Genomic DNA, 24,974 nt, shown 5'->3' on the forward strand with positions numbered 1-24,974 from the left:
GGCAGCATCAAGTCTCTCTGCGCCCGTTCTCCAATATCCAGCATACACTCCGTCGGATGAAGACCTGCGACATCGATAAACGAAAACACCAGCGTGCTTGCTGGTACAAGGCACCCATGAATTCATGAATCTAAGTCTCTGAGTATAACAATGCACAGGCGTACATATAAACATGAACGTGCCAAAGATCCGCGATGAGCGTCTAATCGGGAGGTTGCGTACGAGACGCACACCGCCCCGCCGACGGCTGCTGCACCAGCAAGCTGGGTAGAAGGTCTTGACATGATTCAGGCGTGTTGCTGGTGCATCTGGCATTCGCCTCGAGGCCAAGTCTCCGTCGTAAACGCGCGTAGATTTACAACCAACCCTGTCAACTCAAACGTGCGTGACCTGTATCGGAATCGTGTCCAACCTGGTATCATGCGTTTCTGCCCGCTCGCTCAACGAGTCTCAGCAGCGCTTGAGAAGCCAGGTTGCATCGCGCAGCCATATGACCTGCAATCAAGTAACACGCTACGTTTCCCGAATGGTCATCATCAGGGCAATGGATGCAGTGCCTGTCTCGTATCTAGTTGGGCACGAGCAGCTTTCGTTCAACAAGCGAGCGGGGCCGCCGCTTATGCTCCAAACGCATCTCGTTTTCTGGTGCAAGTCCGATGCAAGCTCTGAGAATGTTTTCGATGCAGAGGCGCTGACGTGCTAGCGCATTCACCACAGGAGTGCCCTCTGGCACAACGGGTGCCTTGAGGAAATAGCTCAGTAGCGACAACACGGGATGGAAACGCTCAAATTTTTCCTCATCGGCTCTCTTCATCTCAATACGCTCTGCAAGCTCTGCGAGAATGGTCAGGTCGAGGATAAGTGGCGCCGCTAGAAGCGAGTCCTCACAGGTCTGGTGAACGACAATGGTGTTCCGTCCGCCCATGAAGATTTCGCTTTCGTACTCGTCGAGCGCACGTTTGCTATCGCCAACCGCCGGCACATACTTGATGACAACTAAATGGTCCGGACTCTCACCGGGCCTGTAGAGAACCCCGTTACTGGCAACCATGTCATCCACAACGCTTGACTTGGATATTTCCTTGCTACGAAACTGGCTCGGTGCCGATAAATTCTTTCCATCATTATTACCGAGATGATTATAGGAGGCTATCGAGAGGGGTTTGATACCGGCACCGATCAGAAAATCAGCGAGAACTGATTTCAGCTTTGTTTGACCCGATTTGAAATCATCGCCACCAATAAAGACGTCACGTTGCACAGCGAGGTCGATAACCCCGGGCACAAACGTGTTCTGCGGAGAACCGTTAATAAACGAGCAGCCTTCCAGAATTGATGCTGTGGCAAATAGCGCGCTCGGCGATATCTCCGAGTGACTCGCAGCAATTGCGTGCAGAAGATTCTCCGCGGTATCGTTCACCCCCTCCATGACAGTAGCGTAGCGTTCCGTGTTGGCCGTCCACAGCACGATGACCTTTTCCACGTTCCTCTCGGCTTTGAAAGCGCGAATATCTGCGCGGATTTTCTCCAAATGTTCCCACTTGTTGGTGCCCGGGATCAGATTGTCGGCACGTGACGCCTGGTTCGCCGCAATGAAATCCCCATACAGCACCGATGGTAAAGGTTTCAAAGGGGCCATGTACGGCTCGAGCTGCAGCTGCAGATCGTAGTCAAGTACTTGCGCGCGACGCATCGCTTCTGCGAGGTTCGCACTGGAGATATCCCAGCCACCAATCTCCAGGTCGTTGGGATTCACCATCGGCAATAGGGCGCGCAAAGGCACAAATACGTCCTCCTCAAATCGCCCGTCGCTTTCGTAAAGACTACCCAGCCGAACGGTGGCGGACTGTGTTAGAGAGCCGAAATAGTTCGGAGTCTGAATGCCGTGCTTCGTACGCCAGGTGATGCCCTCGCGGTTCGCAATGACTGCACCAGTGACGGTACTGCCGTTGTTGCCACCCCAGCCCACCAGCATAAGACCCACCCTCGGTACACGACGCTGCGTGCGGAAAGTATACTTGACCGATAAAGGCCGCACAATCGCACGACCACTGTTTCGCTCCAAACGCACGGCATTCGTTTCGTAGTCGACGTCCGCTTCTATGTAGTCGGGCGTGTACCGCACGTTCGGCGCTTGAACGTAAACCTCTTCTGCGAGCATTTTCTGCAAGTTCCTAACCACCAGTTAGAGTCAAGCGATGAAATGAAGCGACGTTTTCCCACACAAACCGCGCACCTCTGCAAACGTGTCCGCACAGTGCACTGTGCACGTCGAGCGTACAATCCCGCTTTTACGACACAAAGCGTCGATGTAAGGTATTGCCCTGCAGAGGGCGCCCCGCGTTCGTGATTGGATGGCGCGCAGCACGACACGCGACGGTGCATGTGTTCGAATTCGCTATCGCGAAGCCCGCCGGTGCACAACGTGGCGGTAGACAGCGCATCGACGGCATCGCCGCGTTCCATGCGCGCATTCAATTGCGCACGCGGGTTGCTGGCGATGCGCGCTATGGATGGCGATTGACGGCAGGTCGCACAGCTGCACGTGTCGCCGCCTGGCGCGGCGGCGCTGCAGGGATCGTGCAGCGCACCGGCGGCTGCTCCAATCGGGGGCGGAACGTTGGTCGTCGCCTGTATGTCCGTTTTGTTGCCTTTCATCCACATTGCGTTCCAGTGTCCAGGTGCATGTCACCAAGTGCTCTTCCACAGCTCAGAGCAGGTGCGTTTTAAGTGCGTTGATTGGAGGTAATAAAAGATGCAAGGAAAAGTTATGGATGTGCAAGTCAGGGACACTTGAGGGCCGCCATTGTCGGGTGCTGGTAGAAACGATAAAATCCTCTTCTCGCCGAACATCGAGCGAAAAGGATCAAGTCATGGAGAAGTAGAAGAGCGCAGATTGACGAGAAAAGGTGTTTCGCCGACGGGACGCTGAGGAGACTCTAGTGGCACAGAGGGCACGAGTCTGAGGAATTCTAGCAATAGTGGGTTAAAGTAGAGGCACGAAATGCATGGAGTTCGTGAACCGGGACCTGGCGCCGCCATTATTGTCAGAAGATGTGTGGTGCTGAAGACGAGGCCCGCGGAGCTGACGCGATCCAACTTTGTGCGGTGTCCTGCAGGCCTCGGAGTTTGCAGGAAGAAAATGAAAACGATAGCATAGCGGTGGTCAAAATGGCAGGGAGACTTCTCTGAGTAGGTATATACATACTCTCCATGGCCGAAGAACGTTTCTCCTTTGTTTGGTCTCATACAGGTCTCGTGGAGCAGCGTGCTGGAGGCCGATCGCTTGTATCCGCAGGCACGCCAAATAGGGGCATCTTCCGCGCCTGCTATGGATCAGAATGATGTTGCCGATAGATGCTATGCCAGACACTGAGGCGAGTGAGCATCTAGTTCCCAGAGGTTTTCATAAAGAATGCGTGATGCGCCTGAAAAACGACGAGCACGCACTTCGAGCGGCGATTCTATCGTTTGCGAATGCTCCCGAACCGTTCCACTGAATTCTTCCGATCGCGACAAGGTGTGCAATGGACTCGTCAAGCATCCCTCGCATCTAATGGTATTTCTCGATAACAGGGTAGACACGAAAATTCCTTCGTGGATGGCATCGATCGCTGATGCACCTGGTCGAATCGATGCCTTCCCCCCGGACACGGATGCACCATTGCTGAACCTGTCTTTTTTCATCACAGTTCGATGTACGATGTCGAGATGTGCGCAGCGCTACCTTGCCCACTAATATGCTAAAATCTATATTGCGCATCCCACATCGCTGATCGATCCAGTGATGTATAGAAAGCTCGCTAAATGAAAGGTGCTCGAGACGTTGTCGCGCATGCACTGTATGCCGCACCGTGCACCATTCTATAGCGGCATCAGTGCTTCATTACCTTCCGGGTGAAGGATCCAGCGAATCGGATGCACTTACGAGCGCAGCGTGTCTTTCGCACCTGCGCACTGGTGAGTGCCAAGCAAACGCCCGCGCCGCGAACCGACACCGCATCCCATGCACGACCGCGAAGAGGAGCGACACTGCTCTCAGCATTCATCCTAACAGCCGAGTTCCTCTAACGTGTCTTGCAGCGAAGGCAAGTCAGCATCCGCAGGCTGACTGATCACAAGTAGACATCGAGACCTGAACCTGTGTCGGGTGAAGCACGCCTCGAGCCTACGCCCTCTGTGGTACGACAACACCGGTGCTATATGCGCAATCGCGGACGCAAGATAGAACGTATGAATCGACCAGTGTATCCGAGAGGAAGTATGGGTAATGGAACTTGGAAGTAGGTCATGGAGCAATATATGCTTCACCGCGCAACGCGATAATCGGCGTACAGTGGGCGAACGCTGGCCTGTGTAAGCGTTTCGCAAATGAACAGAAATCAGTGCTTCGTGATCGGCAGCGGCGGCGCTGGCAACGCCATACAGCGTAACCTCGAACGGCAGCGGTGCGCACTGCAGCGCGGCACGCTCCTACCGGATATCTTTGGCTCGCGGCGTCTTCTATCCAACAGGGATCGAAGAAGCTGGTTGGCTCTCCCTGCTTGCTATTAGGGTTCCGGAAATGGAAGAAAGACGCAGTGACGTCTTTGATCCCCTGCCGGATCGTAGTCACGCGGCGATCTCGTGGCGAACAGCGGAACCGCAGACGCCGTCGCCACCGCTGCCAACGGACTTTCCGCGGCCGGTGTCTGCACCGCCCGACTTGGAAGTCCCCGAGCCTTTGCTGCTCGCGTCGTCGGGGATCCAACCGAACTGGTTCTCAATCGTGGATATTCGTGCTGATATGGACTATGAATCGTTCTATGATGCTTTTAAGGCGCAAACGAAACTGCCTCCGCCGTTGGACTCGAGCGTCTTGCGCGGCGACTTTCGAACGGTGCAGCGAGTCCGAAGTCAAAACGAGCGGAGAGAGCACGTATCCATGGACGCTGCGCTGGAACAGGCGGGTCACGCGTTGGCTGGTCTAGGGGGTACTGGGGGAGCCTCGCTAACGCCGCACTCGTTGGCAGCGTCAAACCGCGGTTATGGCGAGGCGATGCGGTTCACAGATCCGCACGGGGGGCTCTTAACCATGGAACAAGTTGCGGTCTCGAGCCACGCGGCTCTGGGCAAAGGGCCTGCGTCGCCGGATCAGATGTTATTCCCCGGAAGCCGAGCCTCACAGATGATGGCAGGGAGCGGCGCGCCTGCAGAGGTATTGCGGCCGGTTGCGAACGCTGGCGCGCTCTTGCGACGCGACGACAGTGACGCCTCCGTGGAGAACTTAATTTTCCGTGAAACGCTCAAATACGCCCGACAACTGGACAGGGAGAGTTCGGAAAGCGATCTGAGCACGACCGCGGAGCGGCGGATAACCGGCTCTGCGACCCAGACAACGAACGCTGCTATATATCATGAGGCGGATCGGCGACTCTGGCAAGCACCGCTCGTCGCTACCACGGTGCTTTACTCGTCCACGAAGCCGCATCCTGACACTAACGACAATGCGCTCGCACAGAAGGCTGTAGGCTTGGCGGGCACTCAGGATACGGACGGCACAAAAAATCACGCCGCAGCAACAGCAGCTGCTGCGAGCGCTCCCTCTCATATTTCCGACAACAGCGCAGGTGCAGGTCGTATCCCAAGTGGTGGTACCGGCTGTGAAGCCGGCGAACGATACGAGGAGCGCAGCTCGCCCCGATCGCGGAACGAACTCGCTGCTGGCATCCAGCGGGGCGTACCGTCGCGTTCGCAGACTCCATCGATGGCTGCTATTGCAGCCGTGAGTCCGCCCGTTGCCACGATCACCCCGGGGAGTTGTGCAGCAACCTCCGTCGTGCCGCGCATCCCAGTGACGACCTCCACGATGGGCGCTCAAGTGGCTCAGACATCCACCCTGATGCCAGCCTGGACAGAAGCTGTTGCGCCAGTCCAGAGTATGGAGAATAGTGGCGCCTTTGACATTCGGGATATTCGCGCTCCGCTACCGCACCCGGGTGCCGAGCATCTGCCGAAAAAACCATGGAGCACACGCGGGCGTCCCCGTCGAGCTCCGCGAAACACAGCCCGTAGCAGCATTTATCTGGGGCAACATCAAGCGATGCCGTCTCAAGAGCTGCCTGTTGGACTCGATGCTGCGGCTTCTGGTCACCAACCGCATCATCCTGAGCTTGTCTCGTTCAAGAGTGCTGCTCTTGCGGCATCCATTCCGACAAACACAGCGCCTGACGGGGCCTTGAGTGACGCGTCTGCCCCGCTCTCTTGCTTTGCTGGGCGTATGGCGCTGATGGCTCGGGATCAACAGGGAGGCCGCTACCTCCAGGCGCGTCTCGATGTCAAGAATGCTGCAGACACGGCGCTTATTTTCGAGGAGTGTCGACCGCATTTCGTGGAGCTTGCGATGGATCCTTTTGGGAACTATCTATGTCAGAAACTCTTCGAGCACTGCAACCGCGAGCAACGGCTAGAGCTCATTCGACAGAGTGCATCGCAGCTGGCTCAGGTTTGTATGGACCCGCATGGAACTCGCGTTGTGCAGAAAATGATCGAGCTTACCGTTGAACCTGAGCACGCCGCACTCATCGCCCAGGCCATCTCGCCGCACTGCCTATCGCTGATGTGTGACGTGAATGGAAATCACGTCATTCAGCGATGCTTACAGAGAATGGATGTCCCGTTGAGACGCTTTATCTACGACACCGCCCTCACGCGTTATCTGGAAATCGCGAGGCATCGACACGGCTGCTGTGTACTGCAGCGTTGCCTCGATCACGCGACGGCGGAACAGCGCAGCAACCTCTGCGCCCTGATTCTGAACAGTGCCTATGAACTGATGCAAGACCCGTTCGGCAACTACGTCGTACAGTACGTGTTAGAGCTCAAGGAGCCGTCGTATACGAGGGCAATCATTCAACGCATTCGTGGCCACCTTTGGCAGCTTTCCATGCAAAAGTTTAGCTCGAACGTGGTAGAGAAAGTCTTCACGATGGCGAACGAGCGAGACCTGCGATCACTGCTTCACGAGCTTTTAGAAGGCCCACAGTCGGTCGAGAGCATGCCGCTACAGGTCGGCTCCGAGCAGCACCAACGAAATATACGACCCCTGCTTTTCGATCCGTATGCAAACTACGTCGTTCAGCGGGCGCTTTCGCTGGCGCCCTCACCCGTGTTTGAAGCGTTGCGGGAAGCGATTCAACCGCACCTGGCGGAGCTGCGCGGCACACCCTTCGGGAAACGTATTCAAGCTCGCCTCTCACGGACGCCTTTGCGGACCGGTTCAGCGGTGACGTCCGCGAACGGCTCCAAACGACTCTAGCAAGCACATAAAAGCAGCTTGCAGCGCTGTCGTGCGGACGCTGGACATGGCGCAGCAGCGTCACTTGGGAGTTCTGGACGTGCTTCGGAGACAGTTGACCGCGGCAGTGCCGGTTTCCAAGAACAGAGGGCGAAACCCCGGGACTTGGGTCGTTTCCGACGCCTTGCTGTTGTTCTTGTTCTTGTTGTTGTTGTTGCTGCTGCTAGATCCATGTCGGAATAGAATAGAACCGGTCCGCTTTGTTCACACGGGCATACACGCTGGAATTTGAGCATGTTCTCATGTTCATGAATATGAGGTTTTACGAGCCTCTTATGCGACTGCGTCGCTCTCGCCTCTCGTGTCCTTGTCTTTGAATACGCGTATCTGTCCTTGACCTCCAGCTCTGTTGCCGGCAGTCGAAAGATCATGACAGCAGCGGTAAAGACTGGGTGACGTCGTTTCCAGCCGTCGTCGACGCATGTCATGCAAAGGCGCAAGTTGCGATCTACGCTTCGCTCGCTACCGTTAAATTCTTCGCTTTCAGCCTCTGTATGCCCGTCGTAGCAGTGAAACTCTGCTATGGGTCAGGTGTTCTCATATGAATGCCACGCGTCGTCGGTCTCCTTCAAGGGTCGCCCCCTTGCACGTGAACGCCTGCTTCAGCGCTCGGCACATGCGCGTGACGCGTGCGCGTGTATGTCCTCGATGCCTCTCTCCGTTTTCGAGCTCGTTGCAGCACCCTGTGATCACTGGCTTCCTCTAGTCGAATTAAGCAGCGAGTGTTCTGTTTGCTGGGTGGGGAAGCGTATGCCGCTCAATTCTACCAGGGATTTGTGAACAGCGTCGCGTTCCGCAAAGAAACAAATACCAGAAGAAAAATTCTTGCTCGAGAACATGTCGAAAAATCTTGATCTGTTTGCGATTGCTGCGTGCAAAAACGGCGACGCTCTCTCTTTTGAAACCGATTGCTCGGATGACTTGAGTCCGAGTCCAAGGGCCTTTACCATGCAAGCAGAAGGGACCGGAGCCGCTGGGAGCAAAGCCGTGACCGGCATCATGCTAATATGGAATGCGGTTTCTTTGGTGGCGGGAGGGAGTGGCGGCTTTGCTTTTCGAACGGAATCGATTCTTTGACGTGACAAGTTCCGTAAACTTTCGACATGAGCTTGAGAAAAAGTCGTCTAGAGACGACGTCGAGTATCTTCTTCGCTTTCTTTCCCGCGGCGCAACTTGCTGGGCCAATGAATTGCCTCGACGTCGAGAAATCGAAAACTTGAAAACGCATGCTTTGAGCATACTAAACGGAATGAAAAGGGAATAGGATAGGCTTGTAAGGATGACCGGATGATGATATTGGTTACTTTACGAACCATGGTTCCATTGCGTCGCGAATCACCTCGATAACGATGACATGATGAATTCTGGATGCCAAGATTCCGAAGCTTTACTCGGAAGCACAACCAAGAATCCAGAAACGATATATGAATCCAAACGGCGTTATTTCTCCAGATTGAACCACATGGCTGCACAAAACTGCGAAAAAAATAGATATACGGGAACAATGCGTGTACTTTCGTGTTCCATTCATTTCTGATACGGGTGTAGAGGTATGCAGCCTCGGAGACGCTCGACACGTATGCATATCGTCAAGCGTCGTGCGTGGGCACTTACATTGAAAAGAATCTCCGTTGCTTCTGCATGTCAATGTACGGTCAGGTATGTCGAATCATGGATCACCACCACCACCACCACCACCACCACCACCATCATCATCATCATCATCATCATCATCATCATCGTTCACCAATGGCCCAGGAAAATCATGCCCGGCATACGCATAGGCGGGATGGTAGCATTGCTGAATCGCCGACTCGTGCCATACCGGTGCCTTGCTCCAGGCGAGCGTTCAACGCACGCTCTCTTGCTCAATCATACTTTTTCGTCGCAAGTCTTCGGCATTTAAACACAGTGCCCACACGGAGCACGAATCGATTCGCTTTAAACTTCGCTCGATACATATAGCCGATAGACGCCCCCCAGGCACGAGACTTTTCCGGGTGTTGATCGAGACGTTCATGGCTCGGAGCGGAGCCTGCGCCCGCACACATGAATTGCGATGGAATCACACCAAAGTGAGCCTGCCAGCTTCATTTGCCTCGCAATATGACGTCCGAGGTCCGCTCGCAGTATCCCATGACGGACATTCCAAAGTGAGCCTGCCAGCTTCATTTGCCTCGCAATATGACGTCCGAGGTCCGCTCGCAGTATCCCATGACGGACATTCCAAAGTGAGCCTGCCAGCTTCATTTGCCTCGCAATATGACGTCCGAGGTCCGCTCGCAGTATCCCATGACGGACATTCCAAAGTGAGCCTGCCAGCTTCATTTGCCTCGCAATATGACGTCCGAGGTCCGCTCGCAGTATCCCATGACGGACATTCCAAAGTGAGCCTGCCAGCTTCATTTGCCTCGCAATATGACGTCCGAGGTCCGCTCGCAGTATCCCATGTCGGACATTCCAAAGTGAGCCTGCCAGCTTCAATTGCTACGCAATACGACGTCCGAGGTCCGCTCGCAGTATCCCATGTCGGACATTCCAAAGTAAGCCTGCCAGCTTCTATTGCCTCGCAATTTGACGTCCGAGGTCCGCTCGCAGTATCCCATGTCGGACATTCGGCCCTGTTTCCCAAGTGGCGCTCAACGTAGACGCAGCACGAGCATCCGCACTCGAGCTCCGTCTGCGTCGCCATCTAGTCCTCCACAGGAAACGTGCAACATCGATTCCTGCACTCGCTGTACGCACAGGAGTCCAGCGTTTGCGTGCCACAGCACATCCAGCGCCACAGGCTTCCAGCAATCGACGCGACCTGTTGGGTACTCCCTTTTCCAACTGGTCCAGGAGCTTTGCGAGTGCGCGCCCCTCGCCTCCGTCCAACCGAGTCCGTTGGTGGCCCCCCAGCGCCGTCTCACGGAATCCTGCCAAAGGCTGTGCGCATGCGCAGGTCAGACGCTCGTGCGCGCTCTGAGTTAAAGGTGGAAACCCATCCCACGCTGCTCGACACACTGCTCAGCACGTTCACTTTCAGGTCCTGACGAAGTCATTACGACTCGTACTTCGCCGTATGCCATCCAGGGTGATGCGCGGCTCCCGATCATACCAAGTGCTGGACGCGCTGGGCAGCTCCGTCTGCTTGCCATTCAGGTCTTGGGCGGCGCCGTCCGCCTCATTTGCATACACGGGGACGACAAGGGCGCTCTTCAACCTCGGATCCACGCTCCCAACAGCGACTTTCTCCTCGTCTGCCTTGAACAGTTGAAAATGAGCCTCGTTGGTGACCCAGGTCACGCTTTCACGACGCCCATGCGTACTGGAGATCCGTCGGTATCCAAAGCCTCGCTACGCGCTGCACGCCATGCCTTCCATGGAGACTAGAAACATCTGAAGAAGCGCCGCCGACGCTTTTCGTGGACCTGTTCGAGTCCGTCATACTTGCGCGGAGACACCGGATCCTTCTTCGAATACTCCGGTACCTGGCGGAGCAGCACGGACAGCGACGCTTCACTCCGTATCCGTCTCTTCTTCGGGATCCAGATGCACTGGGTGGACGACGAGCGCCAAGCTCTCCCATACTGTACTTGTATGCACGCTATCCTCTGTGATGCTTTTCGTGACCTCATGGGTCACGAGCACGCCCACAGAGTGCAGCGTGCGTTTCCGTTCGCTCCCGCGCACGACCAGGGCGCAGCAGCACAGCAGCTCTCGACCCCTGTGCATAGAAGAGAGTAAAGTCGTGGATTCGTCACACAACGTTGTCTCGGAGGCGAACGACGCATCGACGGATCCGTGAGCGTCCACATGACCTTGGCGAGCAGACAAGTCGCCCTCGACTGGATGGAGTCGACGAGACCCAGCCCACACTAGGAGCCGTCCACGGCCGTGCGCAGCAGCGTGCGCCTTGGTCGCTTTTCAGTGGTGATTCGCGACGTCGTAGATTAACAGGACGGTAGAGTACCTGAAGAAGAAGAAGAAGAAGGAGACACAGCAGAAGCCAAGGAGAGTTTCATCGACTCGTGAGGCAACAAACGAGCCGGGCTTTCTCGCGAGCTGCAGACCATCGCACCAAAACCCTCTCTGCTGCTAACGCCAACACCGTTCTCACTACGGATGGTCTCCTGTTTATGACCAGAAGCTTGCCGCAATTTGAGCTCCCATATATACGCCAAGCATCGCTTCCAAAGAAAGCCCCATCGACTTCGATGAACACCAGTCCGCCCTGTGATGAGCATTCGCATTGCCGTTCGGAATCGAACGCGTGGTACTCCACTCGCGACAGTCTCCCAGACAGGCGTGCTTGCTTTTCGTCATCCATCCGCGTCTTTTCGTCCCAGTTCGTATCGACAGCACAGAAACATCACGCCGTTTGGATTTCTCTCGGTAGGACGTCTCAGGGCACGCAAGCTTAGAAAGCGACTGACGAGGCGACACTCGGGTAGAAAGTGCCGGAAAATTTCCGTTTTCGCTCGACAACGTTCATGATATCGGTGAGGATTCGGTTGGTTCACCCATGTGCTGACCGTGGAATGACTGACTTGTACATGTATGAGCTTTTCTTGCGAGCTCGTCCTGGCAGCATCAAGTCTCTCTGCGCCCGTTCTCCAATATCCAGCGTACACTCCGTCGGATGAAGACCTGCGACATCGATAAACGAAAACACCAGCGTGCTTGCTGGTACAAGGCACCCATGAATTCATGAATCTAAGTCTCCGTAACGACACCAGCTGTGCACAGACATGCAACGACGGGTGCGCAGGGGGAAACCCCGCCTCGCGTAGTGGGCACTGGAAGCTCGCAAGCAGCGCGAGCCCCACGTTGCTGTGCTTGTATCGCTTGCGTTGCTCGCAGGTTGTCGTTTATCTTACCAAAGTACGCTGTTTGCACAGCGTGACGCTGATCGCTTATGAGGCAGCGAGTGCAACATACCACGCACAGGAGAGCAGCGCGTAATGACTCGAAACGACATGATCTCGCGCGTGCGTTGCAAGGGCGTTAAAAACCCGTCGGTCAGCGCTTTCGAAACAAGGTCTTGGTACTGGCATGCCAGGGTCACTGGTCCTGTGCGCAGCAACCAAGGCATAGCAGTTGCAACTCTACGGGAATGCATCTTTCGTCTTGAATACCCGAGGATGCTCGCAGCTGGAGAACGTCAGGCATCAGCGCATCGTGTTTCGAGCATGTTTTCCTGGTGCAGAATAGATGCATCGGACGAAAGGCTTTGTGGAAGCTTATCGTTCTTCGCGTGTCCAGGAAGGACACCTCAACTTCTTGGCAAATACTTTGACGCGTCACACACCTTAAGGCGCCTAGCAATACGCCACGCTCCATCGCCTGTGCAATGGCATTCGTGCAGTGACAACGCGCTGAACTGAGAGCGGCGCACCTCCAGGGGCCTGACCTCTCGACGGTTGCGTCCGAAAAGCGTCCGCTATCAACGTGTGCTGCGATGTCAATGCAGATATCGAGAAGGCTCTGGGCATATCCAAAAAGGAGACGCGCATTTGCTGGTGCTTTTCATTGTACCTAGTCGATGGAGTCAGAGTGCCCAGTCGCGCTCTACGAGAGGAACAGGGATTCGACGGGCTCCCAGTAGCCAGCTTCGCGTTCCCAGGCGAGCAGACGGTCCACCTCCTCGGCCGATAAGGTTACGCTCTGGTGCGCGCTTTGACGGACACCGGCCACTGTACGTTCGAGCAACTGACGGTAGGTGGCACGGTCAGCGAAAAAGTTCACCGGCGGTGGTGCCTGCTGAAATTCCCGGTAGAAATCACGCAACGTGATGAGCGCCATTTCCAGCCACATCTCATCCCGCTCAACGACGAACAACCGCGCGCCCGCATCAGGTGTCCATGAAATGAAATGGGCTCGCCAGGTATCTGTGCAAAGCATTTGGAGCTGGACCTGGGCAAAATGGTTCGCATAGATCAGCCGCTGCGGTGAAACCAAGCGGTAGCGATAGAGCGGACGATCTGTGGCTTCATCCGTTAGTCGCGGGCCGTCAGTCATGTCTCCTGTTGGGACAAACGGGCAGGGACATTTCACTTCGACGAGTTCGATATCGTGCGACAAGTCGCTCGAAGCAGCCAATGTGTTCGGTTGCGTATCCTGGGTCCGGGCCTCAGAATGAAGAGGACTGCGCCACCTAAGCAGCGCGTCTGGGCTCGCCGCGATCGTTGGTAACGCTGAAAATTCGTCCAAGTCATAGATGCCTGCACAGGAGGCCGGCTGCAGCATATGCAGCCCCGCTTCGACAAGCACCAGTTTCGCGAAAGAAGTATTCGTCGCTGTGGACGCCCCGGGAACAAGGCCACGGTCTGGAGCACCGTCCCCGGGAACAATCGAGTAATAGCAGGATGCTGCATCCGCAGTACGCGCGGATTCGAGGTAGCGCAGCACCGTCAACAGTCCATTCTGTTCGTGCATTTTCCCCCACTCCATCGAGATCATCGATGCTGGAGAAAAGGTCTCAGCATCGAGTCCCGGCTCGCGCCACTGGCGCCAGGCCTCCAGTGCAGCTTCACCTCCGCGTCGGAACTGCCATGCCGGCACACACTCCCGCAACCATTCGAGGGTTGCGGGTTCACCGAAACCAAGCGCTTTCCATGCGGACGAAGCATTCACTCGCATGTGCCGTCGTGCCTCTAGCCACAGCGCCGAGTCCTGTCGGATACGAGTTAGATCCTCTGGACGTTCGATCACGAGCGCCTCAACCGGGGGCAGCGCCTCGTAGCAGGGATGTCGCCGGAGTTGCTCTCTTGTGATTGCGCAATATGCTAGGTTCGGTTTCGTGCCAGTCGGATCAGGATGGGTCGTTACTGTGAGCTGGCGCTTCGATGGATGCCCTGGAGCTGGTGCGGACGGCTCGCGGGGCCTCTCATCGTTGACAGATGCCCGTGAGTGTTGTTCGCAATGATCCGCAAACCTATCGAGCCGCTCGAGCAGAAGCTGCTTCTGGTTCATGCTGAACTCGAGGTAACGACCTATTGCTGTCCGGTACCGCCAGACAACGGTGAGAATTTGTTCGGAAAGCACACCTCCGCCGAGTACGGCACTTAGCAAGGCGTCCACCTGGGTTTGGAAGGCCTGGCCGGCGCGCTCGTTCCCCGCATCCACAGCTAATCGCTCACATTCGCGACGAACAAGGGTTCGCAGTTTCCGGAAACTCTCCATCACAGGATGCACAGACTGCGGCACGGAAGATTTGATGTATCCGCCGGATTGTTGGTGGACACACCTGACTGCTCGCCGCTGCAGATAATAGTGGTTCCTACGCGGCTGCGGGAGCGCGGTAACGCAGCGCGATATCTTGTGCCGTGCAGCAAGACGTCGAGTGCTCGAGCGTTGATGGCACAGGTGCGGCCCAGCCGCGAAACCGCTTGCAGTCTCTAACATCAAGTCACGACCTCGCGGCGTTTCTCTGATAGAAAACACCTGCGGGTTCAACACAGTCAGAACACGTCCACGGCGCCGCCGGTGTCAATCGCGAGAGCGTAGTTGATTCAAGACGCTTTTCAGGAGAAAAAAAGCTCACCAAAGTGCTCACGGAGCGTCTGCCGTCACACGCTCGGGTACTCACCAACGAGCGCACGTGTTCTGGTTTGGGAGGTTTCAGGTGCCCGAGGCAGCAAACACAGGCTCCCTTTGTCCCGTCTCGATGCGCCAGCAACAGTGACGTAGACCAGCGGTCGTCCCTGTTGGACCGATCTTCGTTTCAAACGATTCGTTTGGAGCACCGTCTCCTCCAAAAGCGCTTCGTATGCGCTTGCCAGCTGCAACGGTAGCGGCAGCGTCGGCCTCGTGTACGCAGGGCACGGGACGGCCTTGGTCAAGCAGCTGGGCATGAAATTTGTCTAAACTGGATATACCTGGACTTGGCGGACGCGAGTAGAGGGTTGCGCTTTGGAGGTGGTGCTCAGTGCGATTCCGTTGGAAGCACGTACCAGTCTCGACGAGCTGGCGTATGGGAGCGTCTCTAGACTGGTATAAGAATGAAATAAAGGAGGCTCATGCAGGGAACTCGGGCGTATACGAATGAATTCTGGAACTGTTCCCACTGTTATTGGCACAAGCCTTTGCGGGCTCTCTCTCATGCTGCTTCCCGATCCTCGTTCTTGTTTGTCTCCGGATTTTACATACGCCGGCCTTTCTTGTCTCTTCAGGTCCGTTGCCAGCAGTCGAAGGATGTTTATGGCTGCCCCCGAGTCTCGGTTACGTCGTTTTGCAGCTCTTACCGACGCATTTGGTGCACAGATGGAAGCTGTGATCTACGATTCGGTAACGATTTGCATCTTTCTTGTATACATCGGTAGCTCTCGATCCGCGACGTTTACACTTGAGTGTCATCAGGTGCTCCCATACGTCCATCACAAGACTTCGTCCGCTGAGCGCCGCCCTGTGACGCGTGAACGCTCGCTGCATCGCTCGATACATGCCGTTGACTGGCAAGAAACGAAAAAGCTTCCAACGATCCTGTGCTTCGGTTCCTGGCCCAGTGCTGCACTCGAAGACCAGGAGCTGTATCTGGGCGATACGCGCGGCGAGTACGCTGTCCGCTGCACTTGCAAGTGCATGCTATTCTAACGAATAGAGGATTTTAGGACCTTGTTGTTGCCTGTGATGAAACAGGTATCGGAGAGGGAATCGAGGCTCCGGAGTACGTCGAAAAGTATCGAACCGAATATGCTCGCTTCGTGCAAAGCGGAGATGCGCGCTCCATAGAGACAGATCGCTGTAATGACTCATGTCCATATCCAAGACCATTTCTTATAGAGCTAGGAGAGACGGGAACTCCTGCGCGCATATCCCGTCGAAGGCATGGTGATGGTGCATTCGCGACCGGCTTCGTCGATGACCTGCAGGAAATGAAGCTTCATCTTTAGACCGGAGACGATTATGCGACGTCGGCAGCTCCACGAGGTTTTCGGCATGCGCTTGTAAACAAGTCGTCAAAGCTCGACGTCGACAATTTTTTGCGTCGTCAAGTGTGCGGTGCCAATGGATACGCCTCGAGTTGCCCGTGAACACAAGGATCCAACACTCGTAGAATGCGTGATTCGATTCTGGTACACGTAAGAAAAGGATTCAAGAACAGTGGCAGCTCGTTTCTATAACTTCGATGACGATATCGGTTATTTGACGAATCCGAGCTCGGGGATGTCGCGAATCATCCTGATGAAGATGACGTAAAAGCGTCCAGCGGCACAGCGTGAAAGGCTCCTCTGCGAAAAGCCGACCGCGGATCCAAAAATTACGCGTGAATCCGGCAGCACTTGCACCTGCTTTTCGCATGTCGAGGCTGTACACGTAAAAAAGCTCGGGAAAATTGAAAGACCCGAATGGAGCCACAGCTTCAGTGTTCCATTTTCATCTGGTACGTTTCTGGGGCAGCGGAGACCCTGTTCCTCATTGGTGACAGAGCTTGCCCATTTTATGAGTGCTGACTCAATGCACTGTTGCAGTACCATAAAACATAACCAACGCAACAGCTTTTCCACATGATTTTACTTGTTTTTGCATCAAGCCTCGACAAAGGCACGGCCGTAGACGGCAAATGTGTCTTCATCCGTTACGTGCATCAGTACGGCCTGCCATGAACCATAATCCGGATCGAGTTCAGCGACTCGACGCGAAAGCTACAAGATGGTGGACAGGTCTTGCACACCGCCGCAACGTGCAACTAGCGGAGGCGATAGTAGCGAAGACGCTCACCAGCGCTTCACCGGACAGCGGTCCAGTGCGACGTTGATGATAGTCTGAGATTCACCGCCATGTTAAGGGGCACACGTACACCCGCGCAGTTTCGTTTGGCGTTCTGCTCCAAACAGCGTCACGAAGCCCGGGAGGACGCAACGCGAGACCCAGCTACGACTGCGCTTGCCGGCGCTAGTGCCGGCGTTGCGGTGCACGAATCATGCATTGCTCATCAACAAACTGGTCGCTGTCACGCTCCATGACGCTTTGAGGGCACCATGAAATCTTCAACAAAAGTTTTGAACAGGAGTCTGCGCTGCCGCACGTGCACCGAGCGCACGTTCGCAGTCACAGAACGTGCAACGGAACCGTTGACGGTGCTATGGCTCGCTTCGGTCATGCTTTCTATGCCGCCGAGACTCCCACGTCGATACCGATGCCGGACAACGACTGTGACCAGGGAGGATACTTTGCGAGACGCGAACTATCTTTACTGAGGACTGCATACAGCCTGAGTCATCACGACTCATCGCCGGTAACGTCTACAGGCACGACTGGAACTGCAGCGCCCAGCCTAGAACCGCGCATCTCTGTCCGTCATGCTGTCGAGGGATGTCCCGAATCCATCCTCTGGCATTCATCAAATTCCAGGTGCAGTCCATTGCCTAGTGGACCTGATGCATGAGCGGCTCATCGTCTAATGACGTTGGAGATGAACAGCTCGCATCGGCAATCGGTGCTTACCGGACGACTGGGCCAAGGGCACGCAGCTCTAGTCGCTGCCGCTCTGCCCAGAAGCATCCGCTATACAAATGCGGTTCTTGCTCCGCTTCGCGCGGTAGCAACGCGAGAAACACCGCTGTATCTGCGCCCTCTTCGACAGTCTTCACACCCCGATGAGATGTCATGTCGGTTTTCACGTAGCCAGGACACATGGCGTTCACGAGCACATGCGGATGTATCGAGCGTAGCCGCTGCGCTAGGATTACGGCGTACATGGTTTCCAGCATTTTGCTCACCGCATACGTTTGACGCGGCCATCCGTGCTGCGCATAGGAGCCATCCCCCACAGAGCGCACAAAATCCTCGGCGAGAGCATCCAATTCCTCGACGGTGCGCGCTCCCAGAAGACGCTCTCGGAGCTCAGCATTCGTTATCTTGTCAAAATTGCCAGCCCTGGATGAAACGAACACAATGCGACCCCCATCAGGCTGAATGTAGGGCAAGAGAGCCTCAGTCACGAGCTTCGTTCCGTAGTAGTTGCACCCAACGGTTTCGCGGGCAACTTTCTCGTCAAATGCGTCTCCTTTGTAGGCCATACCAGCATTATTGACCAAAATATCGACGGGGCGCTTCAGGGACTTGACATAGTCGCGGAACTTGGTTACCGTGTCCGGCTGCAGCAAGTCTAGCGCATGCCAAAGCGCCGGGTGCTCGGTGCTACCCACCTCTTTACTAATTGAATCGGCAGCCTCTTTAGCTGCCTCAGGTGTGCGTGCCGTAACCAAGACCTGCAGGCCTTCCTCCTGAGCAAGGCGCTTGGCGATGGCCCGGCCAATACCTCGTGAGCTTCCAGTGATAATCGCTAAGCGAGTCATGATTGCGTTTTCCCACAGTCTGTGCGGATTTCTTGAAAATCTGCTCTTAATTCTATACAATCCTGCGCCTACCTTGAAGAGAATTCTAATACGAGACCCTCTTTAGGTGCTAGCGCACGTCTACCACTACTATACGCGGAGCAAATCCAAACCAACACAGAAGAAGTTTGTCACAACAAACGGAAATGGCGCAATGCACGACGCAGACGCGTATGACTGGCAGGCGCTGCATCGCGAAAACGTCGCGATGCGTCGCGGCGCAGGCGGAGGCATCATCTGTGCTGGAGCATAATGCGTGGTAAGTTTTATACAGGATTTGACAGGTACAATGAAGCGGACGTGCGTGATGCGTGACAAGTTTTATACAGGATTCGACAGGTACAATGAAGCGGACGTGCGTGATGCGTGACAAGTTTTATACAGGATTTGACAGGTACAATGAAGCGGACGTGCGTGGTAAGTTTTATACAGGATTTGACAGGTACAATGAACCGGACGTGCGTGATGCTCATGACGCAGAGCGCGTCTTATCGACAACAAGCATGAAATACTGGATTCAATGCTACGAACGCTTTTTTCCAGTCTGACTGACGGATTCTTTACGGTCTCGAATCGGTACAGGGAAGCGGGTACCCGTCCCGGACGTCCGTCCGCTGGCAGTGCCTGACCTGTCAACGTCACGTTTTCATCGACACTTACCCGGTCTATTGCCACCATAGCCGTATCCACGGATAGAAGCTGGATACTACCGGTGAGGCTACCTGCCCGTTGCCCGCCGGCTAGCCGCTAGGTACGAGTTCGTGCAGCAGCTACGGCCCTACGTGCGACGGCATTCACTGGCAAACGCAGACAAAGGACTGGTGCTGATGCACCGCTATTCACGAACAAACGCAGCTGCAGAGCCGCTGAACAAGCCCTGCCCAAGCTGGTTGCTCGTCGACACCCGTGGCCGCGGCGTTCTGCGGCTCACACACCCGTGCAACCCCAGCGATGACACCATGTAGGTTTATGGCCTTTCAGGAAACCTTGTTTGACGGGCACTGGCCTTATCAAGCCCCGTCCACAAACCACAAAACCCAATGCTTCGTAGATGCACGATGAATAACCACACTTCACGGAAGTAAGCGAATGAACCCCCCAGGGACATACCTTGCGCACATTAGGGCGTCGGCGTGATAACCTCTCGTCGACTGTCAAGTCGTCAGTTCATTCGCAAATACTTCCAGGTTCCAACCAGTCCTATAGTATCCCAAAATCTAACCAGACGCTTCCAGAGACGTCATCGCCGCACGTGACCTGGGAAGAGGAAGCCCGAAGAGCCCCTCACAGACGCCCCTACATGGCAATATTGAGGAAGCAATAACCTCAGCAGCGATCGCTCCTCCCGTTCGGAGGTACCCAGAAGCGGCCGTCGACGGCGACGGCATCGTCGACACGCCCTGCTGGAAACGCGAACGCAGGCATCGACGTACGCCACGAGCGATACGCAGTGAGCGCGTGTTCGCCTAGAGAAGACACTCCGCCTATCTGTTCGCGGAGTCCTCAGGTGACGGGAAATATCGTTTCTACTAGCAGTTCGCACCATCACAGCGTCCAGATTCTCTCGGATCATCGCGCAGAGAACGTCGTGATCGGACAGGAACTCCAGGTGACTGCGCAGAGAACGGGTTTGTGAACGCGCCTACGAACACCTCCTACACGCTCAGTGAAAGGAGTGAGCGCACAGGTTCACTTGTGTTCGATAGCAGATCTAGACTGTACAGGTTTTAGGCTGAAGAACACGTCGCAGATGCGCTCAAGCGTTGTGACGCTTAGCGGATGGGCGCTCAGGAACCTCAGGTTCGCATACCCGCGTAACAATGACGGAGTTCGCGTGCTGAAACGCTTTCTTGGCCGGGACCTCGCATCGAGACAGCTGATCCCGCATACGCGCTTTTTGGCGACAAGCGCAGATGGCTCTGCGTCTCTACCTGGGACGCAGAGCGCAGAAACACTCGCAGTTTCTGCTGAGAGTGAGGCGCTTCGGTCGGCCTTGGGGTTGCTGCGCAATCATCGGATCGCGGAAGCGCATCGCGTCGTACGGGAGCAACTCCTGGCCAATGGTCCTCTTCCCACAGAGGTCCGGCGAAAGATTATGTCAGCTGGATCGCGTAGTGGCGCAACTGCTCTGGTCGAAGAAGTGCTGGAGCGCACGGTATCGGAAACCGCGGAACCTTCTTCTTCTGTCTTCGATCACAATGCCGTTCTGCGAGCGTGTGAAGTCGCCATGGATCTTCATCGAGCGGAAAGAATTTTCAGTAATATGCCTGAACGAAATCATTACTCGTACGCGATCATGGCGGTAATCTACAGCAACGCTGGCCGCATGCGACATGCACTGGACATGGCTTCCAGGGCACTCGGTGGACTTGACCTGCACAAAGCACTGGAGAAGTTGCCGTCTCAGACCAAATCCACCGCTGCCCCAGCAGATGCAGAGACCATCCCGGCTGCCGCCAGCGCCTCCGAGGAGCAGTCGGCCATGGAGGCCGAGGAGGAACCTGCGACGGCTGCCGAAGATCACCTGGAAGAAACGCCCTCAACGGCGACGGGTGCGCTCACCCCAGCCCAAAAGTCTTTCCTCATGAGTCGCCTGATTGATTCCTCGTTGCGCTACCGCTACAACCACGTCGCACTCAACTTATTGCGTGTCATGCGAGAGGAGCTTAGAATGCGGCCGCGCTTGACAACGATTTCCAACTTGCTTGTCAGGTTATGCAATGCCAACAATGCGCAGGCCAGCTATGAACTGCTGAACGGTATTCGTCGGCCGGGCATATGGGCAACACTACGCGGTGCGCGCCCGATAGAACTCGGTGTGTTGCTTCCGGCTCTGGGTTGCGCACTTCGAAACGACCACTATGCTCTTGGTGATCTGGCGTGGAACGAGATCCAGAGTCGCTACTTGCCTGCCGAAAGGCAGATTGTTCTTGGATCCGTCTCGGCAGCCGGCGAGAAGAGCGCTAGCCAATCCCTCTTCGAAGTTCCTGACATATTCTTTTATACTCGCGCGAATCTGTTAGCGCGGCAAGACAGCAAGGAGTTCCAAAGCACGAAACCAGAGGAAGCAACAAGCAGTGCTCCCGCTGCGCAGCCGGCGCCAGGAACCGCAGACTCGAGTACCAGCACAGAGCCTCGAACCGAGGTTATCTTGAGTGAGCGGATGCGTTCGTGTTTCGAGCTATTGCGGCTGTTGCATCACCGCAAGTATCAGCGTGTGCTGGGTCTGGACATCACCGTCGATGCAAGAGACACGGCGCCTCGGATAGAGCTACTTCGCGGAGTCGTGAATTCGCTCGCTTGCCACGTTGACCGGGTCGATGCTGCCCATTTCTTCCTGGAACATGAACTTGTTCGGGAAGCCGTGCCGAATACCGCCGCACCGCAGGCGCTGCTACCAGGAAAAATGGATCTTTTAGCTCCCTTGAATTGTGTCATTGCAGCGTCGTCGCAAATGGGAGACCTTGACCGCGCATTTCAAACCTACGAAACCCTACAGGATCATGGTAAGAAACACCAGCTTGTTCCGAATATCGAGACTTTTAATGCGCTTTTGCTTGGATGCGGCAAGCAAGGTCACTGGGAGGCGGCCAAGCTTGTCCTGGAAAAGATCCAGGAAGAGCAGTTGAAGGCGACTGGCGAGACGCACGAGAAGATCCTCTACGTGATGCTTCGAGCGCGCCGTTTCCAGGAGGCCATCGAGTACCTGCGCCAGAACTCGAACCAGCCGAAGCATGCGGAGGACCAAGCGCGTGCAGGTCGCGCCCCCGTTCCTTTTACTGCTTATCGAATGGTAGCGCGCATAGCGCTTCTTAGACCAGATGCTCCAGCGGTTGTGCGTGAATTGCAGCATCTTGCAGCACAGGCCGGCTACCATAATCTAGATTTGACTCGGATACACTCGGCTCGTGCCCGCGAAGAACGTGGTGCTAGCAATGCAAGCGCCTCGGGAGTGAACCCATCATCGTGAGCGCTTTGCCGGCCGGATGCGGGATCCTTCGGAGCATCACTGCCCATGAGGAAAGATATTGCCCGCTACAACGGCAGTGTCGGTGGTGCCTCGCGCACTGCCGCTGTGCTTGTATCCAAGGCGGTATCGCAGCCGCGAGTTGGCAGTGCGCCTCAAGAAGACCGTATGCATCCGCGGTTCGAGTATTCCAGATGTGCTCTAAAGGGATACACACCGGCTGTGGGCTTCTCTGGCCCTGCCAGATCATGCGGTTTGCACTTGTTTGATGAGAGACGAAACAGGTACCCGTTTCGTGTTTCATTCAGTGTCGCCGACGGCAGAGACGCTCGTGATCGGGGCACCGCCGACTCAGTCCTACGATCCCGATGCAGCAGGTGCTGTTTCGATGCTCGCGCTAGTACGCTGGCGACTGCGTCGTTCAGCGTCGAGTTGCCGTTGTGCACGCCATGATGGACTCGTAGGCGCTGTGCTGCCAGGGCGCCTGGATGCAACGCATTCAGTAAAGCGACACGGGCGCTGGCCCAGTGTGCAACGCCTGTCGGATCCGGGCCCATCGTCAGTGCGGATGCCTTCTGCTTTGAATTGGGCACGGCGCTCTGGCGCTTTCCCTACGAGGCAAGGATCGATACGACCAGCGAGGACAAGCGCAGCGATCTGTGGTGGCATTGCGCCAGAGACCTGGAGTCAGCACACATCGCGTTTCAAAATGTGTATTTTGCTGTAAGCGTTGCTGCTCGGGGTACGCACGTCATGAATGCTCGACGGCGGCGATGCATCCTTGAGGTGTGGCACAGACACCAAGTCCAGCTGCTCGCGACGGCTGCTTTCGGGTTGTCGTGTATCTCCGCGTGCTGGCGGGATGCCGGTCACCTCCGACGTTATCGCTGGAAATTCGCCATTCTTGGGACAGGCCTGCGTCCTGTACGATGCACCTGGTCGTATGCAATCATTTGGTGCGGATGCAGTCCCACGAGGTGACATGAGCGCCCGCCAGTGCTTCGCCGCGGGAGTGTAACCTGTGAAGCCCCAGTCACTGGAGCGTTCATTTCCGAGAGGTACCGCCCCGGGAATCCAGCTCAAGACGAGCTCTCGCCGCAGTCTATGTCGTCGTCGTCGTCGTCGTCATCTGAAGAACTGGAGTCACTGCTGCTCTCGATACTGTGTGGTTTGTGATAAATACAACATTTTTTCGACTTGCGCTTACAAGCGTGCTCGTTATCAACGGTATCGTCACTCCAACGGACGTGTCGTTCGGTGGACGACCGTACCTGCGGTCTCGCCCGTAGCCGCAACCGCAAAACAGGTGTCTCGACAAGCTCGGTGCGACTGGTAGCTGCTGCTGCGGTTAGGTGATTGTTTCCCGAAGTCATGCGCTGTTCGTGTTTTTACCACACCAAACGAGCGCACAGTCCCGTTCGTCAAGCGCCCGCCGGGGCTCCGCCAGTAGCCACTCTGTTTGGTGGTCGCGGTAACGAAGCGTCCGTGCTGTGTCCTTGACAAGACCTCCGTTCGGTATCGCCAATAACAGAACGTTCTAAACCCTGGTGCTGGTATGTATGTGTGTTGGTGTGTGTGTGTGTGTGTTTGGAGCGTCTGCGCAACGCCAGAGCAGAACGCGCTGGAAGCGCTGCCTGCGCGAAACGCGATGCCCACAATACCACACGTATCCGACGCAAGCGGAAACCCAAACTACTCGAGCTATGCCTGCATTTCGATTTCCTTTCGAATGTTTTTTAGAAGAACTGTCTGGACGTTTCATGTGAAGCGATGAAGGCTTACGGATTCAGAAGTAGTTTTAGAACTGTCGATCTTCTTTTCAGAGTGACCCTTTCGAATCTTTGCTGTTGGAACCCTTGGTGTCACCGGAATCAAGATGATTCGCGAAGCACTCGACCACAGAGTTGGGAAATAATCGGGATCATCATCTAGTTCATAGGTAAAGGCCTCTGGTCTTCTCCTTTCCTTACGTATAGCATGCCGAACCCGCGCATGGTACTCGTGTTCGATCTCTCCGTTTCAAGGCAGGTCGTAGGTGCAGCGATTCGAGCCGCTGGATTGACGAGGAAAATACTGGACGTCGTCGAATGAAGACTTGTACACAAGCTCATGGCGCAAGTTCACTGAACTTGTCATGAAAATGATGGATTTCATGTGAGAGACAAATTCTGCTTTCTTTGCGGTCCTCGATATGTCGGCATTCGACAACAGAAAGAGAGCTCGCACAGGATGTATGCGGCCAGAGGCACCTGTCTCTTCTGTTTGCATGGAAAGGGGTTCTTGGGTTCGGACTTTGATGATCGCAGCTTTCGCTTCGATTTGCGTATGCATCAGCGCTTTGCATGGA

General features: G+C 55.6%; 8 protein-coding genes and 1 non-coding gene across 9 annotated transcripts, besides 1 other annotated feature; 3 read left to right on the forward strand and 6 right to left on the reverse strand.

The window, feature by feature from the left end:
- Positions 1-568: 568 nt before the first annotated feature.
- Positions 569-2,161, reverse strand: CYME_CMR036C (myo-inositol 1-phosphate synthase; the record flags this gene model as incomplete). Its single annotated transcript, XM_005538297.1, has 1 exon — positions 569-2,161. The coding sequence occupies one exon, from the start codon at positions 2,159-2,161 to the stop codon at positions 569-571; it is 1,593 nt and encodes a 530-aa protein (XP_005538354.1).
- A 2,403-nt stretch (positions 2,162-4,564) lies between these two features.
- On the forward strand, positions 4,565-7,297 carry CYME_CMR037C (probable serine rich pumilio family rna binding domain pr otein; the record flags this gene model as incomplete). The annotated part of the gene is made up of 1 exon (XM_005538298.1): positions 4,565-7,297. One exon carries the CDS (start codon positions 4,565-4,567, stop codon positions 7,295-7,297), a length of 2,733 nt encoding a protein of 910 aa, XP_005538355.1.
- CYME_CMR038C (hypothetical protein) lies at positions 7,294-7,764 on the reverse strand (the record flags this gene model as incomplete). The annotated part of the gene is made up of 1 exon (XM_005538299.1): positions 7,294-7,764. One exon carries the CDS (start codon positions 7,762-7,764, stop codon positions 7,294-7,296), a length of 471 nt encoding a protein of 156 aa, XP_005538356.1.
- An 868-nt stretch (positions 7,765-8,632) lies between these two features.
- Positions 8,633-11,572, reverse strand: CYME_CMR040T. Its single transcript, XR_002461596.1, has one exon. It is a non-coding gene; the product is annotated as a hypothetical transcript (transcript).
- On the forward strand, positions 9,355-9,984 carry CYME_CMR039C (hypothetical protein; the record flags this gene model as incomplete). Its single annotated transcript, XM_005538300.1, has 1 exon — positions 9,355-9,984. One exon carries the CDS (start codon positions 9,355-9,357, stop codon positions 9,982-9,984), a length of 630 nt encoding a protein of 209 aa, XP_005538357.1.
- A 1,317-nt stretch (positions 11,573-12,889) lies between the features above and the next one.
- Positions 12,890-14,725, reverse strand: CYME_CMR041C (hypothetical protein; the record flags this gene model as incomplete). The annotated part of the gene is made up of 1 exon (XM_005538301.1): positions 12,890-14,725. One exon carries the CDS (start codon positions 14,723-14,725, stop codon positions 12,890-12,892), a length of 1,836 nt encoding a protein of 611 aa, XP_005538358.1.
- Positions 14,726-17,763: 3,038 nt separating this feature from the next.
- CYME_CMR042C (similar to carbonyl reductase) lies at positions 17,764-18,621 on the reverse strand (the record flags this gene model as incomplete). Its single annotated transcript, XM_005538302.1, has 1 exon — positions 17,764-18,621. The coding sequence occupies one exon, from the start codon at positions 18,619-18,621 to the stop codon at positions 17,764-17,766; it is 858 nt and encodes a 285-aa protein (XP_005538359.1).
- A 588-nt stretch (positions 18,622-19,209) lies between these two features.
- Positions 19,210-19,962: a sequence feature (possible transcribed region).
- A 448-nt stretch (positions 19,963-20,410) lies between these two features.
- CYME_CMR044C (hypothetical protein, conserved) lies at positions 20,411-22,630 on the forward strand (the record flags this gene model as incomplete). The annotated part of the gene is made up of 1 exon (XM_005538303.1): positions 20,411-22,630. The coding sequence occupies one exon, from the start codon at positions 20,411-20,413 to the stop codon at positions 22,628-22,630; it is 2,220 nt and encodes a 739-aa protein (XP_005538360.1).
- A 1,076-nt stretch (positions 22,631-23,706) lies between these two features.
- On the reverse strand, positions 23,707-24,000 carry CYME_CMR045C (similar to protein phosphatase 1, regulatory subunit 11; the record flags this gene model as incomplete). Its single annotated transcript, XM_005538304.1, has 1 exon — positions 23,707-24,000. One exon carries the CDS (start codon positions 23,998-24,000, stop codon positions 23,707-23,709), a length of 294 nt encoding a protein of 97 aa, XP_005538361.1.
- Positions 24,001-24,974: the final 974 nt, after the last annotated feature.

The sequence above is a fragment of the Cyanidioschyzon merolae genome, chromosome 18, assembly GCF_000091205.1.
Source record: "Cyanidioschyzon merolae strain 10D DNA, chromosome 18, complete genome".
Taxonomy (NCBI): Eukaryota; Rhodophyta; class Bangiophyceae; order Cyanidiales; family Cyanidiaceae; genus Cyanidioschyzon; species Cyanidioschyzon merolae.